This window comes from Mus caroli, chromosome 16 (genome assembly GCF_900094665.2).
Source record: "Mus caroli chromosome 16, CAROLI_EIJ_v1.1, whole genome shotgun sequence".
NCBI lineage: Eukaryota > Metazoa > Chordata > Mammalia > Rodentia > Muridae > Mus > Mus caroli.
The window spans coordinates 40880679-40900678 of NC_034585.1; the positions used below are offsets into that span (position 1 = coordinate 40880679).

Below are 20000 nucleotides of genomic sequence, written 5' to 3' on the forward strand. Positions count from 1 at the left end.
AAGAATTTCATAAATTCATTGTTTTAATAGCTGAGTAGTACTCCATTGTGTAGATGTACCACATGTTCTGTATCCATTCCTCTGTTGAGGGACATCTGGGTTCTTTCCAGCTTCTGGCTATTATAAATAAGGCTGCTATGAACATAGTGGAGCACGTGTGCTTATTACATGTTGGAGCATCTTCTGGTATCTGCCCAGGAGTGGTATAGCTGGATCCTCAGGTAGTACTATGTCCAATTTTCTGAGGAACCACCAAACAGATTTCCAGATTGGCTATACCAGCTTGTAATCCCACCAGCAATGGAGAACTGTTCCTCTTTCTACACATCCTTGCCAGCATCTGCAGTCACCTGAGTTTTTTATCTTAGCAATTCTGATTGGTATGAGGTGGTATCTCAGGGTTGTTTTGATTTGCATTTCCCTGATGACTAAGGATGTTGAACATTTCTTTAGGTGCTTCTCAGCCATTTGGTATTCCTCAGTTGAGAACTCTGGGTGCCCTTGCATTTGGCTCATAGATGTTCAGAAATGAGATTTCATCTTGGTAGATCTTTTTTGATGACTTTTGGTTGAAAGTTGACTTTATCCAATATTAGAATGGCTACACCCCCTTGTTTCTTGGGACCATTTGCTTGGAAAATTGTTTTCCAGCTCTTTACTCTGAGGTAGTGTTTGTCTTTGACACTGAGGTGCGTTTCATGTATGCAGCAAAAATGCTGCGTACTGTTTGTGTATCCAGTCTGTTAGTCTATGTCTTTTTATTGGGGAATTGAGCCCATTGATGTTAAGAGATTTTAAGGAATAGTGATTGTTCCTCCCTGTTATTATTGATGTTATTTTTATGTTTGTTTGGTTATCTTCTATTGGATTTGTTGAAAGAAGATTACTTTCTTGCTTTTTCTAGGTGTAGTTTCCCTCCTTGTGTTGGAGTTTTCTATTATCCTTTGTAGGGCTGGATTTGTGGAAAGATATTGTGTAAATTTGGTTTTGTCATGGAATATCTTGGTTTCTCCATCTATGGTAATTGGGAGTTTTGCTGGGTATAGTAGCCTGGGCTGGCATTGTGTTCCCTTAAGGTCTGTATGTCAACTGCCCAGGATCTTCTAGCTTTCATAGTCTCTGGTGAGAAGTCTGGTGTAACTCTGATAGGTCTGCCTTTATATGTTGCCTGACCTATTTTCCTTACTGCTTTTAATATTCTTTCTTTGTTTTGTACATTTGGTGTTTTGATTATTATTTTGACAGGAGGAATTTCTTTTCTGGCCCAATCTATTTGGTGTTCTGTAGGCTTCTTGTATGTTCATGGGCATCTCTTTCTTTAGGGTAGAGAAGTTTTCTTCTATAATTTTGTTGAAGATATTTACTGGCCCTTTAAGTTGGGAATCTTTGCTCTCTTCTAGAACTATTATCCTTAGGTTGGGTCTTCTCATTGTTTCCTGAATTTCCTGGGTGTTTTGGGCTAGGAGCTTTTTGCATTTTGCATTTTCTTTGATGGTTGTGTCAATATTTTCTATGGTATCTTCTGCCCCTGAGATTCTCTCTTCTATCTCTTGTATTCTGTTGGCGATGCTTGCATCTATGACTCCTGGTCTCTTTCCTAGGTTTTCTATCTCCAGGGCTGTCTCCCTTTGGGATTTCTTTATTGTTTCTATTTCCATTTTTAGATCCTGGATGGTTTTGTTCAGTTTCTTCACCTGTTTGATTGTGTTTTCCTGTAATTCTTTAAGGGATTTTGTTTCCTCTTTAAGGTCTTCTAGCTGTTTACCTGTGTTCTCCTGTATTTCTTTAAGGGAGTTATTTATGTCCTTCTTAAAGTCCTCTATCATCATCATGAAATGTGATTTTAAATCAGAGTCTTGCTTTTCTGGTGTATTGGGGTAACCAGGGTTCACTGTGATGGGAGAACTAGGTTCTGATGATGCCAAGTAGCCTTGGTTTCTGTTGTTTATGTTCTTGCATTGCCTTTTGTCATCTGGTTATCTCTGGTTGTTAGCTGGTCTTGCTGTCTCTGACTTTGGCTTATCCCTCCTGCAAGCCTATGTGTCAGTACTCCTGGGAGACCAGTTCTCTCCAGGAGGAATTTGGGTATGGAGAGATGTGGTACAGGGTCAGCTTGGGTGCAGACAGAGACTAGAAGATTCTTGGTTTCTGTGTCCTGTTGGCTCTGTAAGGGTCCCTCTTGGGCCAGGGATTTGAAGAGAAGTGGTGGTCTTACCTGTGCTCGCAGTGTGTAGGCAGTCCTGGGAGACCAGCTCTCTCCTGCAGGTATTTGTATATGTAACTCTGTGGCTCAGTATCAGCTGTGGGCACAGAGGGAGACTGGAAGGCTCCTGTCCCAGGCTGCCCCTTGGTTCCTGTGCCCTGAGGGTCCTACCTGCACTCACAGTCCTGTCCACACTGCACTCCTGGGAGGCTTGCTCCCTCCTGGCACTATTTGGGTAGGGATCCCTGTGGCAGAGGATCTGCTACAGGCGGAGAGGAAAACTGGAAGACCTTAGTTTGGGTTTCTATTGCTGTGATAATGAATGTGACAAAGTCAACTTGTGGGGAGAAAAAGAGTTGATTTCATTTTACAACACTCAGGTCAAACTCCATCCCTGAAGTGAGGATAGAAACTCAACAGAGTTCAGTTTAAACAGATGCATGTGTGTGTGTGTATATGTATGGATGTGTGTGTCTGTGTGTGTGTCTCTGTCTGTGTGTGTGTCTGTGTATGTGTGTTGAGACAGAATCTCTCACTGAACCTGGAGCTCAAAGACTGACTCTGACCAGCAAGTCCTAGGGTGCCCTTGTCTCTGCCTCCTCAGCAATGGAATTTTAGATGTGTACTGTATACCTGATTTTATCTGAGAGTCCAAACCTAGTGTCTTGGTTACCTTTACTGCTGTGAACAGGCGCCGTGATCAATGCAACTCCTATAAAGGACAACATTTAATTGGGGCTGGCTTACAGGTTCAGAGGGTCAGTCCATTATCATCAAGGTGGGATCAGGGCAGCATCTAGGTAGGCATGATACAGGCAGAGCTAAGAGTTCTACATTTTCATCTGTAGGCAGCTAGTGGAAGACTGATTTCCAGGCATCAAGGGTGAGGATCTTAAGCCCACGCCCACAGTGACACACCTACTCCAACAAGGGCACTCCCTGGACCAAGCATATACAAACCATCACATTCTACTCCTTGGTCTTCATATGTCTCTATGGGGGCCATATCTAAACATAGCATAATGCAAAAATACATTTAGTTCAAATTCAAAAGTTCCCATAGTCTATAACAGTCTCAACAATGTTAAAAGTCCAAAGTCAAAGTTAGTATTAAATGAAAGTTTACATGTCTAGTGCTAAGAATGAAGTGATCAAAAGGTTTGACAAGCTCAAGTGAAATGAAGATAGTGGTTCTCCAAACATGTAAACCAAGAATACAGAAGGCATCATATGTGTGTGTGCGTGCACATGTACACACACGCACACACACACACATACACCATAAATTGTTAACTTTTAAACTGTGTTTCTCTTATATGTTTAGTCTCTTCAGACTTAGTTTCATTTTGGTTTTTCTTTGTTTGTTGAGATGGGGTTTTCCTAATGTGCCCCAGGCTGACCTTGAACTCTCAAATCTCCTGCTTTGGCCTCCTGAGCATCACAATTATAGGCATGCACCTCTACCTCATCTCTTCTTTACTCTCGATAGATATGGTTAAAGTTTGTTGAACTTTAATATTTTCCAAGAAAACTTTTCATTCTATTGATGCCTACTTTGCTGTTCTCAATGACTTTCACCTTGGCTCCAATGTTTATTATCTCTTTGATTCTGTTTATATCAAGTTTATTTGCTTTCCTTTTTCTAATTTCATAAAGCCAAAAGGTAGGTTGGTCATGGATTCAAGATTCGCCTTTTAGAAAATATATATAGCAGTGTTTAGAGTTTAATTTCCCCTCTAGACGCTGCTTTGGTCTTGGCCTGTGAGATCTGATCTTGCTGTGTTTTCATTTGGCTCCAGAAAGGATTTGGAAAGGTTTTGATAATTTCCTGTGGGGAAACCCTGCTATTTAAGGTTGTAATCTACAGCGTACAGATAGGGCACAAAACGGAGGACTCCCTTTTCCAGCAGGGCTTCCTCTTCTCTGCCTGGCCTATGTCAGGAGCATGACCCTACGCAGTCTACCTGAGGAAGGTTATGCAGTCCTTGGCAAACTTACAAGTTCAGTTTCTTCTTTCCCATAAGCACCTGCGGCAAGCACCTGGGACTCTTGGATCGCTTCTCCATGCAAATGAGGCATTCCCAGTACAATAAGCACCAGCCAGTGATTTACATTCAACCTGGAAACTCCTTCCCATTCTCCAAGGTTCATTTATACCCCTTGTCCACCCTGATAAAGTGTGTACACACCAGTGTTTTCTCTGAAGATCGCCTAAGAGAGCTGTCTCATTGAATACTGTCTGAGAGAGATGTGACACTAAATCCTCAGAGAAGGCCTTTGCCCTGCAGCACTCACGGCTGCACAGGGATCCTGTAGACCCCACTGCTTCCCCGAGGGAGGAAAAGCACACAAGAAACCACAATTCCCTTGTGATTTCTTCTTTTTACCCAGTGGCTCTTTAGAGATCTTCTATTTAACTTTCACTTTCTAGTGAACCTCTGGCTCCAAATCTCACTCCATTGTGACCAGAGAATACATTCCAAATTACTTTAATCCTTATGAATGTACTGAGGCTTACTTTACAATCTAGCACTATGGTCTCTTTGGAGAGTGTCCACATGCTCTTGGGAAAATGTGTATCTGTTGTTGTTGGACAAAACATTCCATAGGTGTCCTCTGGTCCTTGGTTGGTCCTGGTTAGTCAAGTTGTTCTTCTCTTTACTGTTGATCTCTGTAGTTGTTCCCATCACTGAAAGTAGGGTATTGAATTCAGCTGTTACTGCTAAATTGTTTTTTTCTTCCTTCGATTCTATTTGATTTTGGTTTATATACATTAGGGCTCTGGAATGAGCGGCATACGCACGTACAACGTTTATGCATTCCAGATGATTTGGCCCTTCTACCAGTGCAGGTGCACGCTCCTGGCCTATCGCTTTAGGGTTAAAGTCCACGCGGTGAGATGTTTCTCATCAACACTGGTCTCTGTCTGTGTGTCTTATCTGCTTCTTTCACTTTCAAGACGTCTGTACTTTGAAGCTATTCTGCCTCAGGCATAACACACAGTTGGGTTGTGTGTTTGTTTATTGCATCGGTCTTCCTCGGGTCTTCAGTGTGCTGTCTGATTCATTTATATTTATATGAGGGTTTACGTAACAAAGTGTCATTTTTACTGAGTGTCCTTAGAGGAGGGAGGCTCAACTGAGAAGATGCCTCCAATAAAGTGCAGCGTGTAGAGAGTTTTCTTAATTAGAGATTTATGGGGGCGGGCTCAGCCCATTGTGGGTGGTGCCATTCCCAGGGCTGGTGGTCCTGGTTTCCTTAAAGCAGCAGGCTGAGCAGTAACCCCGCCATGGCCTTTGAATCAGCGTCTGCCTCTAGTTTCCTGTCCAGCTTGAGTTCTTGCCCTGATTTCCTTTGGTGATGAACTGAGATGTGGAAGCCTAAGCTGAATAAGCCCTCTCCTCCCTAGCTTGCTTTAGTCGTGGTGTTTTACCACAGCAATAGAAACCATAATATTTCCATTATTAGCTTCTTATGTGTGAAATACATATTTTCTAGCTAATCATTTTACTTCCATTAATGCTTCTGACTATTTTTTATCTTGGTCGTTATCTTAGGGATCTTAACGAGCACAGTCACTTACAGGGGTTGGGGAGATAGCTCAGTGGTACATAGAGGAGGCTTTGGGTTCAACCACCAGAACGGCAACAGTAAGTATGGAGCTGGGGAGATAGATCAACAGATAAGAATGCTTGCTGGGCAAGCATGAGAACCAAAGTTCAAGTCCCAAACACCCACGTAAAATGCCAGAAATGGCTACATGTACCTCCAGTGCCAGCCCTGGGAGATGGAGACAGACAGCCCCTGTGCTTGCCAGCCAGCCAGCCTAACCAGCCAACTCCTGGATCCGTTTGACCCTGCCTCAAAGCAGCGAGATGGAGAATGACCAAGGAAACCCTCAGACATCCTCCTCGGCCTCCGTATGCGTGTGCAACTGCGCATGCCCATATGCACGTGCCCGCGACGAAACCCCTTTTAACTGCTATAATTCACACTTGTACTGCATTTACTCATCCATCTAGTTGTGTAGGAGTGTGTGTGCATGTGTGCCGCAATGTGCATGTAGAAGTAAGAGGTTAGCTTGTGGGTGTCAGTTCTCCCCTTTTCGCCGTTTGAGTCCTACAAATCAAACTCCGATCATCAGGCTTGGTGGCACGCGCCTTTACCCACGGAGACACTTTCCCAGTTTCTGAGTTTTTCAATTTTCTTCCTCTTCTTCTTTTCTTTTTACAGGTGTGTGTGTGTGTATGTGTGTTGGGGGCGGGGGGAGTGATAGGTTCTCACTATGTACCCTGACTGTTTTGGAACTCTTGTCTGTAGACCGGTCAGGCCTCGAACTCAAGGAGATCTGCCTGCCTCTGCCTCCTGAGAGCCAGGATTAAAGGCATGAACAATCACACCCTGCTCTTCAATTTTTCTTTTTGAATTTGAAAAAGAACGTAAAAATAACTATAGATCTTTTGCTTTAAATTTTTGAACTGTCGTTAGAATTGGATTCATGAAAATAAGAAAGGGCTCTTGGCAAATCCTACTTAGATACACAGTAGCCCCTAGTGTGCCTTCTTACAAAATGCTTGTGGAATGAACACTTACCTTATCTAGTAATACATTCTGCCACAACCTAAATATGATCAGGTAACTTCTGTCTCTGGCACCAAAAGATGTAAAGAAAAACTACAAAGAAAAAGAAGGAGACAAATTTAGTACTATAAAAGTTCAGAGGGGAAGCATCTGTCGTGAAGGTCTCTGGGGTCCTGCTATGACCAAAGCCGACTCCCAACTTTCAACAGTTTTCACTTACCCTGTGCTAAAAGAAAAACAAATAATTCTTGCATAAATAAGATGTCTTTATAAACCCTGTCCTATAACACATAGTATCTTATAGAAAATTTTCAAGCACAATGTTTTTTTTTAACTAGGAAAATGGGCTAAGACTGGGTAGCTGTTTGTTTATCATAATTTTCTCAAATTAATCTAAATAAATTCATAGACTAAAATGGAAAGTTTTTATTCTAAACTTTGAGATATGGTGCCTGTCATGCCTGTTAACTGAGCCCCATATAAACTAAAAATAGAAGTGGACTTCAGAAATGTCTATATTAGTGATACAAATTTTAAGTTATGCAATTTTTTCAAGTTTAAAAAAAAAATCCAAAAATATTGGATCTCTGTTAACAGTGCACATAAAACACCCAAGTTAAACTTGGAGGCCTGTGATGGGATAAAAACAAGAAAGTGATAAAATGCTCAAACTATAATTTTGTGTCTCCTTTTAACCCAATGTATTTCTCCACATTTAGCTATTTTTGTGAAGTCATATTTAAAATTTACATCACGATGAGAAAGTGGAGCCACTCTCTTCCATCGGCCTGGTCAGTGACTTCCTATCACAAAGTGCTTATCTACAGGAAGGGAAAACGAGTGATTAAGAAACTTTTACACGTTGATTTGGGCATTAATGCTTTCACAGATTTTTCAATTCATTAACCTGAGTCCTCCAGGCAGTGGTGGCATACTTTAATCCCGGGAGGCAGAGGCAGGTTGATCTAAATTAGAAGCCAGCCTGGAGTACAGAGCCAAGTTCCAGGACATTCAGGGATAGATAGAGAAACTCTGTCTAAAAAAAAAAAAAAAAAAAAGCTGAGACCTAGATATATTCTTTCTTTGTTGTTGTTTAGTTTTTGTCTGTGGTGGATTGCTTTTCAAGACAGGATTTCTCTGTGTATCCGTGGCTGTCCAAAAAACCAGATATATAGACCAGGCTGACCTTGAACTCAGAGAGATCTGCCTGTCTCTGCCTCCTGAGTGCTGGGACTAAAGGCATGTCTAGCTACGAATATATATTCTTTGTAGAAGATACATCCTAGCACACTCTAGGCAGTTTTGTGTACACAGCATATAACCTAATGATTACTAATGCCCCTGTAGCCTGTGGATTTCTTTATTTATTTTTATTAGCATACAAAGAAGTGGATTTCATTGTGACATCATTAAACAAACATAATTGTATTGTATGTTATTACCCTCCCCCTGTCTTTCCCACCCTGGGCTGTCCTGCTTTCTCGACTCTGCAAATAGTAACTATTTAAACATACAAGAATCTGTTATAGAATATCCTGGGTCTCCACAAGACATTATAACTTCAAGAGCTACCTGCATTCCCGATGCTACCTGCGTAAAACAGATCTTCCTCTTATTAATCTGGCAAAGGTGGAGAAGTGGCTCACCTTTTCCCCCTCCGCGATGATCTGGATAGCATTTGGGATAAGTCGAGCAGTTTTCTCCTTGGTCATAAAGGTTATATTCTTTAAAGCAATAGAAATCTAAACACACACATAAAAAAAATGCTTTTTAAAAACTGAAATGCATATTTTCAGAGGCATATAGAACCCCAAATACCAAGTGTTGCATTAATCTAATCCAGAGTATTTGGCTGAAAGCCCTGCTTTAGGGGTATACATGCACATGCTGTGTTCTCTGTGAACATGAAGCTAGTGTCATTAGAGGAGAGGGGCTCTGGGTCGGTCAGACATGCTCCCTTCAGTGTTACGTTCATCAATACGAGGATCTAACATTAGGACTGGGTGTGAATGATGTGGGAGTTCAGGGTCCACATTTTAAAACCTCAAGCACAATCTAGACAAGTCTGTCAGGTAACCATGGTTTTGACAGCCAAGCCAGGCCCCTTCCAACCTAACTGCATTAAGCGCGAATAGGGTTTGATGTGTTAAAATTAGAAAAATACATTACACATTTATGCATACATAAACATATGATACTTACATAAACATAGATATACAAATATAAATGGCTTTGCTTTTGAATCATCTTAAATACATTCCTTTTAAGAATACTGTTTATTCTAACTATGCAGTTATTTCTATCAACAAATCAAATGCAAACATGTCTTACTGTAGTTTCCCATCTGAAGATGTTGCTATAGAAACACAGCCAGTTTTCTGAAAGGTACAGCCTCCCCTGAACCAAGATATCCTTCTGAAGAGCGCAAGCATAATCTACAGAGACAAAGATAAGAGAAGGGCATTCACAAAAGTCCGAAAACAGAATAAACCTTATACTACTTCAGCTGGTGGGATGCCATCCCTGTCTACTCACTCATTCATTCATTCGTTCATTCATTTGTTCATCCATACATTCTATGCCAGCTATTTTGTTGGGCACTAGGCTCATCAGAAATGACTTCCTCACCATCATGGACTGTGAGCCAAAATGAAGTGGTGTCCTTCAAGTTGCTTTTGTTGGATTTTAAAGCAGCAACCAGAAAAGTAACTACTACAGTCCAGGAACACAGTCCTCCATGGTAGGGAAGACCCAGGGTGGGAGCAGGTTGCTCAGTGATGGAGAAGCAGAGAAATGGGAATCACTATGCTCAGCTGCTTTTCCCCACTTTCCCTTCAGTTACAGGACCCAGCTCATGGATGGAATGGTGTGACCCACATCCAGACACACCCAGAGGTGTGTCTCCTAGGAGATGCCAAATCCAATCAAGTTGATAGTGAAGATACAAAGACAAGTAAGATGATGGCCAAAGTGTAAAGATATATAACAAGAGTTGGTTATACAGCTGTCTCTGTGTGTGTGTGTGTAGAAGCGTTACCAGGAATCATTTCCCTGAATAAGTAATCTTTAAAAAGAATCCAAAGATCAATAAAGAGGTGACAGAATTGTGATAGACCAGGACATGCACAGGCCCCATGGTAGAAATACACAGCACATTTGAGAGCTAAGAGACTGGGCATGGTGGCACACACCTTTAATCCCAGTGCTCCGGAGGCAGAGGCAGACAGATCTCTGTGAGCTTGAGTATCACATACTGAGCTCCAGGCCAGTCAGAGATATATAAAGAGATCTCGCCTTTATTGTCAACTTGACACAGTCTAGGATTCCCTAGGAGAAGTATCTCAGTGAGAGACAGTCGAGATTGATTAGCTGTGGCCATGTCTTAGGAGACCGTCTTGATTACACTGGCTACGGTGGGAAGACTAGGCCACTGTGGGTAACACTGTTCTCTGGGTTTCAGTTCTAGCCTGTGTAAGAGTAGAGAAAGAATACTGAGCACAAGCCAGCATGCACGCGTTCCTCTTGCTCCTGATTATGGATGTGATATAACCAGCTCTCTCCCTCTGACGGACTATAACCTAGTACTGTGAGCTGAAATAACCCTTTCTTCTCTAAGCTGATTTTGTCAGGGTATTTTGTTAACGTTTCCATTTTTCAGGGAACAAAGACAACGGGTCTAGTTTGCTTTCTGTTGTTGCAATAAATACTCTGACCCCAAGAAACCTGGAAGAGAAGGAAAGGGTTTATTTGGTTTACACGTCCACATCACGGTCTGTCATCTGTGAGGGAAGTCACGGCAGGGACTGGTGCAGAAACCACTGAAGAACACTGTTTACTGGCTTGGTCCCCACTTGCTCAGCTTGGTTTCTTATACAACCCAGGACCAACTGCCTAGGGTCAGAACCGCCCACAGTGAGCTAAGCCCTTACACATCCATCAAGAAGCAGGAAAAGCCCCACTGAGACGCTCACAGGCCAGGTGATGGTGACAATTCTTCATCTTCCCAGATGACTCTAGTTTATGTCAAGTTGCTAAAAACTAACCAGTGCAGCTATCATGCCTCTAAGATTCACCTCTCACTTTCTTGCCTAATGCAAACCATAGCTCACAGTACAAGATATGAAGAACTTCTGTGAGGTGACTCTGTCAACTGCTACATTTTAAAACGGCATAAAGTAATTTTTTATTTTTTTTATTTGAAAATAAAAGTTGTCAGGCATGGGTGGTGCACACCTTTAATCCCAGCTCAGGAGGTGGGAGGATCTCTGTGAGTTTGAGGCCAGCCTGACATGGTGAGTTCCAGGACAGTCAGAGCTAGGTAAAGAGACCCTGTCTCAAAATGACACAAAGCAAGAAAGTTAACTAAGCCTCAAAATATTTAGCCTTAGTTGTGTTAAATTCTAAGAACTGAGCAAAGTAGTTAGTCTTTCAGGGGGGAAAAAAAAAAGCTGAGATGCCACCAAATAAAAGCTGTTAATAAATAAGCCAGCAGAGTAGGTGTCCCATCCACTACTATGTATGTCCCAAGCAGACGGGGGTCAAAGGTCGCCTTTCAGGTGTCATGAAATTTTTATCTCACTGAAACATTTTATCACTCAATGCTTCTCAGAGATACCTGGTTGGCTGAGAAGAGAGTGCTAGCCCCTCCCCAGAGCTCTGACTACATAGGTCTGAGGCAAGGTTAAGGTGACTGTCTCAGGCTGTCAGATGGTGCCTGCCCTGCACTGTTTCTGTACTATTTTATCCTAATGATACTGAAAGACAGAGCACACACCTGGAATGTCTTAACAGAAGCATATTTGATATATGCTGATGGACATTTCAGTAATTTTAAAATGTGGCTTCCTTAAAATGAGGGCTATCATAATAAATGTAGACCACAGGAAAAATTGCTTAAAATTGTGGCAAAGAAAAAATAAATACATATAAAAGATAGCAAAGGCATTGTATCACACATAAAAGGTAGAGCGCTTTCTTTTAAAAGGGGTTATGGATTTTTTTGTGCTCCCAACACTGTTACTTATAAACGAGTATCTACTATAAAAATAATTGCCACTTCAGGAGGTAATGTCCCACCTGATCAGTTATATTAAGGACCTGATTCGCCTAGAATGAAATAAGAAAATAAGGCTTATCAAAAATCATTGTTACAGACTTTGTAACTTCACAATGGCTTACCAGAAAGCTGTAGTAAAGCTGAAGAAATTAACCAACCTCCTTAGGTCACTCTGACACATCGTGCTTTATTCAATTTTATACTAATAACATGATCAATTATGGCACAATTAAATGGCTCCAATGTCTATAAAGATTTATTTTCTTAATCACAAAATAAACGATACAGAACAAAGCAGGAAGAGAGTCCAGGAACGAATCAATACAATATACATTAAATCAATACAATATGCATTAAGTAGTAGACAAGGCGAGATGATTCTCTGCCTTAGTAAGAACTTAGGATGCAGGCATAAGTCCATAAGGAAACTAACGGGAGAATGTGCTTTCTCTTTTCTTTCTTTTTGTTGTTTTGAGACAGGGCTCACTATGTACCTCTAACTGACCTGAAAACTCACTCTGTAGACCAGGCTGGCCTCGAACTCACGCTCTGCTTCCCAAGTGCTGGAATTAAAGGAGTGTACTACAATGCCCAGCTTTGAAAAAAAATATAGTAAATAAATGTTTAAAAATAATAATATCAGGAAATACATGTCTCCAAGTATTCTACTTTACCATAGTGACAGAGGGAAGCACTGTGATGAGGGAGGGTCTCAGGAGGCAGAGGAAAGAGCCCTTACAAGAACAGTTTTGTTTTGTTTTGTTTTGTTTTGTTTTGTTTTGTTTTGTTTTGTTTTGTTTTGTTTTGTTTTGTTTTTCAAGACAGAGTTTCTCTGTGTAGCCCTGGCTGTCCTGGAACTCACTTTGTAGACCAGGCTGGCCTCGAACTCAGAAATCCGCCTGCCTCTGCCTCCCAAGTGCTGGGATCAAAGGCGTGCGCCACCAGGTCCAGCTTACAAGAACATTTTAAAGTTTGCTTTTCTAGAGTTAGTATTTAAGTGACAATGAAAAAAAAAACCCTCTCCTTTTGGTATTTTGTTAGCTTTTTACTTGCAGAAAAAAAAAAAAAACCCTCATACCCTTGGCTTCTCTCAGAGCATTTCCTGTCCAATGACTTATCAATTCTTTTCCTGCTCCCTTGAGACAGGTTTGAATCTTTTCAAAAGCCAAGGAGGCTTCTCACCTGCTTCACAGCCCAGGGTCCCAGGAGCCATCCAGGAAGATAAGAGCCTAGCTTTGCTGGGTAACTGACAAACTACCTCTGTCATACAGATGTGAGTTTATGTTTCCTACGGCTGTTGCAGCTGTTTTCCCTAATTACTAGGTAAAGTTGAGATGGATTAAATGTGACACATGGTGAATGTCAACTTGGCTCATTTCAGGACTGGTCTTCCTGTCTCTCCCCCACCCCCACCTCTGCTCCTCCCCCTCCTTTTCTTTCTTCATTTCAGACAGGTTCTCTCTCATAGAGCCTAGCCAGGCTGGCCTCAAACTCACTTTGAACGTCTATTCCTCCAGCCTCCACCCCTCCAGTGCAGGAATTACAGTCCTGTGTCACCACATCTTGTCTGCATGGTGCTGGGGATGGAGCCCCTGAGGCAAGCGCTCATCCCACTGAAGGCCTCCCCAGTACTCAGCTGTATCTGTCCTAAGGAGGTGGTTTCCAAGCCCCATGTATCTGCAGGGCTGTCAGTTTTTGTGATCTCACACCCACACCATATCCTAAGCTCTGTTTTGTTTGTAGGCTTTGCTTTGTTACTGTTGTTGGTTTTAGACAGGGTCTCTCGGTGTACCTACGATTGGTAATGAACTCACTGCATATCATAGGCTGGCCTGAAACTTGGCATCCTCTGCCTCTAAATGCTAGATTTGCAGTGTATCAACATGGCTTGCTCACACTCTAGTTTATGTTTAATCAATAACAAATTGCTCCTTTTTTTTTTTTAATTCTCCTGCCTGTGTGGAGAGGTATTCTGAAGTGGCAAGAGAATTAGTACTGGATTATGTGTCCTCAGTACAACACTGCCCTGTCTGTACCTCTACCTTGTTCACCTAGATAATCAAAGCACTCAAACTGTAAGCTTTGAGCAAGATCACAAAAGAATCGTCTTCCAAACAATTCTTTTAAAAGGGTAAATAAATTTAAAGGTATGAATACCACTACTTAAAAAGACAAAACAGAACAACAGTGCATACAGCCAGTGCCCGCTGGAAGGGGTAGTAGTTAGACATGGGTTTACTCCCGCCCGCCCGCCCGCCGCGACCCTCCCCCCTCCCCCACCTCGTACAAGCTCCTTTAGAGATGGCAAAGACAACATTTAATCAATTAAATTCAAAACAGGACTGGACGTGGGACGGGAAGGTGCATTAGCAGACAGAAAGATTTTACCCAGTTTTAGAAGACTGGAAGCAGATGCCAATGAATAAGCCCTCCTATAAAACGAGTGACTAAAGAAAACCAAAAAAAGAAAAAAAGAAACTCCAAATATATGTAAGCTATTTGCATTTTAGTCATCTCCCCCAAGGCCCCTTTCCCATGTCCTAGCCTCACCCGACTCAGCACTGAGGGTATGGATATGCCCCCTAAAGTGTAATTTTTTTTCTACAAGTAGTTACTGGCTCAAGTTCATTATAGATTTTAATAAACATTTCTTTGATCAAGACTAGTAAATAAAAGACAGAAGGCTCAAGTGAGTACTGAGAATAAAGAAAAGGCCATGCTAATGCAGATGCTTGGACATTTTCTAAGATGCCTCTGGTCATCCCACAGCAAACGCCTGATGTCACAACTAGACAGCGCTGGGGCTACTTAGCACTTGGACTGGCAAACTGTTTCCAAGGGATAGTTAGAGACAGCTGTAATTTTCCACTTATGCTTGAGAAAAATTAGCTAACAATCTAATTACAAGGGCTACATCTATCAGAGGAGGCGAAGGGCCTTGAAATGCGGTTGTCAGCGTTGAACACCAAACGGTGCTTAATTAGCAACGTACATGTTTGAAAAAGGTTTTCACTGTGACAGTACCGCTTTATCCATCTGTATGTCAGCTGTGAGGTGAAACTCTCCTCAGCCATGTAGGTATGGAGAGTGAGAGGTGAGGAGACCTTAGCTTTAGGTACGGAACTCTGCTATTCACTAGGTCTCAGCTGTAGCTTCTTCCTCCCCCTCTTTCCTCCTTGTCACTAATGACCAAGTCCAAATTTGATTAATTTCCAGCTCCTATATTTTCTTTATTTCTTTCATTTTATGTACATTGGTGTTTCACTTGCATGTATGTCTGTATGAGGGTGTCCAGTCCCCTGGAACTGGACAGACAGACAGTTGTAAGTGGCTATGTGGGTGTAGGGAGCTGAACTCAAGTCCTCTGGAAGAGTGGCCAGCCGGTGCTCTTAACCATTGATCCGTCTCATGATTTTAAGGAAGGGTCTCTCATTGAACCTGAAGTTCACTGATGTATCTAGCCATGAGCTTTACTGATTGGCCTGTCTCCTCATCCCCCTGCCCCCTGCTGCAGGGGTCACAGGAGAGCACCCCACACACATGGCTTTTATATGGGTTCTAGGATTGTTCAGGTCCTTGTGCTCGTTCATCAGACACTTCACCAATGACACCGTCTCTCCAGCCCCTGGACTTCTGAAAGTTTAGGGAGGACTGTTACTTTACTCCTCCATAACTGTTTAATTATTTAAGAATTTATTCATAACAATATGGACTCATAGAAATTTATTTGATTCTTTGGTTCGTTATCCCAAATCGTTATTTTGTTGCTTAAGCTATTCTGACTTTGAACATCAGGGGCTGTTCCAAGTTGCTGCCTGTTTCCGTTTTCTTAACCTACCCTTGGTACCGGAACCATAGCGTGCTCTGTCCTCACTGGTCTCGAGCTGTTACGGCTCCAGAGGCTTCTTCTGGGAGAGGGATGTTTGAAGAAGTCAAGACCTGAGCTCTAGACGAGTTCCCTGCTGCCAGAGTCTTAGCCCACAGAGATAGGAAATAGACAGGCAGAGTCAGCCCTCCATAAACATGGCTTCTACCTTCTCAGACTAAATCACAAAGGTATGTTTAAATGTTTCTTTTTAAAACATTACTGAACTTGCACAAACTTGTTTTCAAGTCACGAGTCCCTAAACTCATCGTGTGAGCCATTACTAGTAATCCAGAGATGATTTAAACTACATGAAAGGCTGTGCTTGGGTTCCACGTGAATGCCACACTGCTTTACATAAGAGCTTAGGTATCCATGGACCTTGGCATCTGAGGGGACTTCCTGGATCCAATCTCCTGAAACAGCCAAGAGCAGCTATCTATACTGAGTCACTCATGACTGGAATGGGTTCACTCATTTATAACACAAATAGTGTCATTGTTACAACCAGGGTGTCCCTGAGACCTTGGTTATTTCTAAAAATTTTATGCAGCGGAGTTCCTGCATAAAGATGCGGTTGATGAACAGTCGTGTAATCACCACCAAAATACAGAGGCATCCCGGCACCCCGAAAATGATCCCTGTGCAGCCATTCTCCCCTTTATATCAGGTTCTAAATGTCTACATTAACCATGGCGACTGTACCAGTCAGGAAAACATGCAAATATCTAACCTTTTAAAGAAAAACACACACACACTGAAAATTTTATAAAAGACAAAATATTAGCTAAATTATACAGATAGAAGAGCCAGCTCTTTTCTCCCCACTTTCCTGGGTGGCTCGGCAGTGCTACAAGGAGTGTACAATGAAATTAGTATCTTTTGAAATGGTCAAACTCACCAGGGGGTGGTGAGAACACACTTGTAATTCTAGTGCTTACAAGATAGAGGCAGGGGGATAGCTCCCAGTTTGAGGTCAGCTGGTCTACATAGAAAGTTGCAGACCAGCAGGAGTACATAGACCCTGTCTCCACAAAACAAAACAGGGTAGGAACCAACAGGATACGTTTTAGAACTGTTTCTGTGAAAAGCCTTCTGTTTTAAGTGGGAGGCTAGCAAGAACATTTGTAACACATGCAAAAAAAGTTGTAATTGTTTTTAATAATTAACACTTTGCCTTCCATCACAACAAAAGGACAAAACTGGCTCTCCTTTCCCTCCAAATCTTTCAGTACCCACCACCACTTCTTTCAATTTCCTATTTGAAATTTTTATTATAAAATTATATTGCTTCTGCTGGGAGCAGTGACATAGGTCTGCAATCACGGCACTTGGGAGGGTCAGGAGCACAGGGTTATCCTAAGATACAATGTATCCAGGCCAACCTGGATACATAAGACCTGATTTCATTCCCCAGAAGCCATATACAAATCCAGATGTGGGGGCTCAATGGCTAAGGGCACTGGTGACTCTTCCAGAGGGCCCAGGTTCGATCCCCAGCATTCACATGGTGGTTCACAACTATCTGCAACTCCAGTCTTAAGGGGCCTGACGCCCTCTTCTGGCCTCGGAAGGCACTGCATGCACATACACTTGCAGGCAAAACAACTATACCCACAAAAATAATAAAACTTTAAAAACCATAAAGCTGAGTGTGGTGGTGTGCTTGGAATCTCAGCCCTGGGGAAGAAGACAAGAGAAACGCAGCCAACTGGTGAGCTTCAGGTTCAGTGAGAGACCCAGTTCCACAACATAAGGTGAGCTGATTTGGAAGGCAATCAACATTGGCCCCTGGCCTCCACACACATGCACACCTACATGCCTGTGTGTGTGTGTGTGTGTGTGTGTGTGTGTGTGTGTGTGTGTATACACAAAACCAGATACAAAATAAAGCATTTCTATTATAAAAGTGACTAAACTTCTTACTGGGAAGCCTAGCACATATAAAATTCTACATGAACCATAACATGAATAATGACTTATTCCTAAATTTATCCCTAGAACATTCTTATTAAATTGATTTATCAGTGCACTTGTTGAGAAGTGTAGTTTTCTCAGGAGAGCTGCCATATGATGAATATCAGATCTAAATGTTCCTTTCCTAGCCTTATATAGTGGTACCGGAAGAAACCATGGGCTCACATTTCTCAGTTAATATGTGATATCTCCTAGATCAGAAATCACTGTTCCCTGGTTACACGTGGCATAAGCTCATCTAACTGTAAAACAGGACACTGCATTCCCTGTCTAGCGTGAAGGCCTAAGAGTTCCCTCCATGCTGTCCGTCATGTCTGTCTGTCTGCCGCGTCCTGAGTACCTGCTATCAGCTTCTCCGAGTCCGGCAGGTGTGTGAACTGCTGTCTGTATTCCTCATTCCTGTCTTTATAGGTGGAACTCGAGATCTGAAACAATAAAAAGATTAGGTTTCTGCTTACTTACACTTGTAATCGCTTAGAAAACACATTCACACATGAAACTTAAAAGGCACATCCTTTCCGTCAATATTATGTCCTTATATGAAAGACCCATGAACACTTCAGAAGCCATCCCTGTGACGCTTCTGTGAACACGGGACAGGTCATGAAAGCTAGGAGCTGTGTCAACAGAGGAGGCTGGGCTGATGGAGAAAGAAAGCAGAAAATCTGTGTTTACAAGTAAAGGGAGGAAACCCTAAAGTCATCTGGGCAGCCTGAGAGCGTGGTCCCACCTGGAACAAGCCAAGCGTCAGACTAGCGAGGGCTTTGGCAGACGGATCTAGAAGGTAAGGAGGCCATGGGGGCTTGACATTGTCCATATGCTCCTACCAAACAAAGCTGCAGACATGAGGAGCGGCCAGGAGACAGAGCTAGAGTTACTTCCACATTCCTGCCTGGACACACAGGGAGACTCTGTCGAAACTGGGTCAAATGAGAAGAGCTTAAACTTTGGCCATATTACCTAACGTACATACAGATCTGCCAGAAGGAGGAAAGGCATTTCTGGGTCTTTGTGTTTGAGCGTAACATTTAGCAATCTTAAAGAGAAAAGATAAAGCAATAATAAATCCAGCAGGGATATCCATTCCCAGGCGTTATAGGAAAAACCCAGATTTACTCTAAGCAAGTTCTTAAACAAACAAACAAACAAACAAAAAAATCAATAGCGGGCGGGGAGAAAACAATCAGAAGGCAGAGATGCTAATGAGGCAGGTGGGTAGGGCAGAGAGCAAGGCCTAGAACTTGAGTAAAGCCTTACAAAACTGCCACACGGAAAAGCACTCTGGCAAAGAAGGCTGGAACTTCGGCTGAGGCAAACCCAGACTGGCTCACGCCACAGGCACAGGTGCAGAGGCACTCCAGAGCCTCAGAAAACAACCCATGGCTCCTAGTTATAATACATCTCACCCTGGGTGGCAAGTTAAGACACAAATATGACATACACCATGTCACGTTTTATGGAGAACGACACATGACGGGCAGATCGTGTACAGAAAAGCCCAGATCCTTTGGGAAATGGCAGAGCCTGCCCCGGCTTGCCTCCTTTGGAAGTTCATCTTTCTGAATAAATTCTCTTCTTGTGCTTGCTGCTATCTAATTGTCTCTGGTGAACTGTTTGTAGCAAGATGCAAGCATCTGGAACCCTGCTGGAGATAATCTCTAGTCCACAGAATCACATACGCCATTTGAATCATCCAACGGGCAGTTTAAAAAAAAAAAAAAAAGCCTGGTGAGCAGCAGAAGAGAAAAAAATCAATAGGTAATAGAAACAATCCTTGAGCGGCCTCAGGCACTGGGTGTAAAAGCCTAAGACATCAAAGAAATTATCCCCCAAATGTTCAAAGAACTAAAGAAAACCACAGTTGATGAACTTAAGGGCCTATGAGATAATGGGTCAGGGTTGTTCTAGCTTCCACTGTCAACTTGACAGCTCAGAGCCATCTGAGACAAAAGCCTCAACTGAGGAATTACACAGATCAAATTGGCCTGTGGGCCTGTCTGTGAGGGATCAGCTTGATTGTTAATTTATGCAGGAGGGCCCAGCCCACTGTGGGCAGCACCATTCCTAGGCTGGTGGTCCTGTGATTTCTGAGAAAGCTAGCTGAGCAGAAGCCAGTGAGCAAGACAGCAAACTGTGCTCTTTAATGGTTGCTGCTTTGAGGTCCTAGTGGAGTTCCTGAGCTGACTGCCCTCGATGATGAACTGTCACCTGGAAGAAGCAGCCAAATAAAGTCTTTCCTCCCTAAGTTGATTATGTTTGTGGTGTTTGTCACTGCAACAGAATAACACTGGAGCAGGAGGTAAAGGTATTTGCTTCCC

The 20000-nt window shown here is 42.5% G+C and overlaps 1 protein-coding gene across 5 annotated transcripts in view; it reads right to left on the reverse strand.

The window, feature by feature from the left end:
* The window catches only part of Gramd1c (GRAM domain containing 1C), a 77597-nt gene that overhangs the window by 39335 nt on the left and 18262 nt on the right, over positions 1-20000 (reverse strand). For all 5 annotated transcript variants that reach the window (XM_021184889.2, XM_021184890.2, XM_021184891.2 and 2 more), the window contains 4 exons: positions 18023-18107; positions 9116-9219; positions 8431-8526; positions 6797-6877 (listed from right to left, as the gene is read on the reverse strand). In XM_021184889.2, the coding sequence (XP_021040548.1) occupies positions 6797-6877; positions 8431-8526; positions 9116-9219; positions 18023-18107 (366 nt within the window). The remainder of the gene's footprint in view (positions 1-6796; positions 6878-8430; positions 8527-9115; positions 9220-18022; positions 18108-20000) is intronic.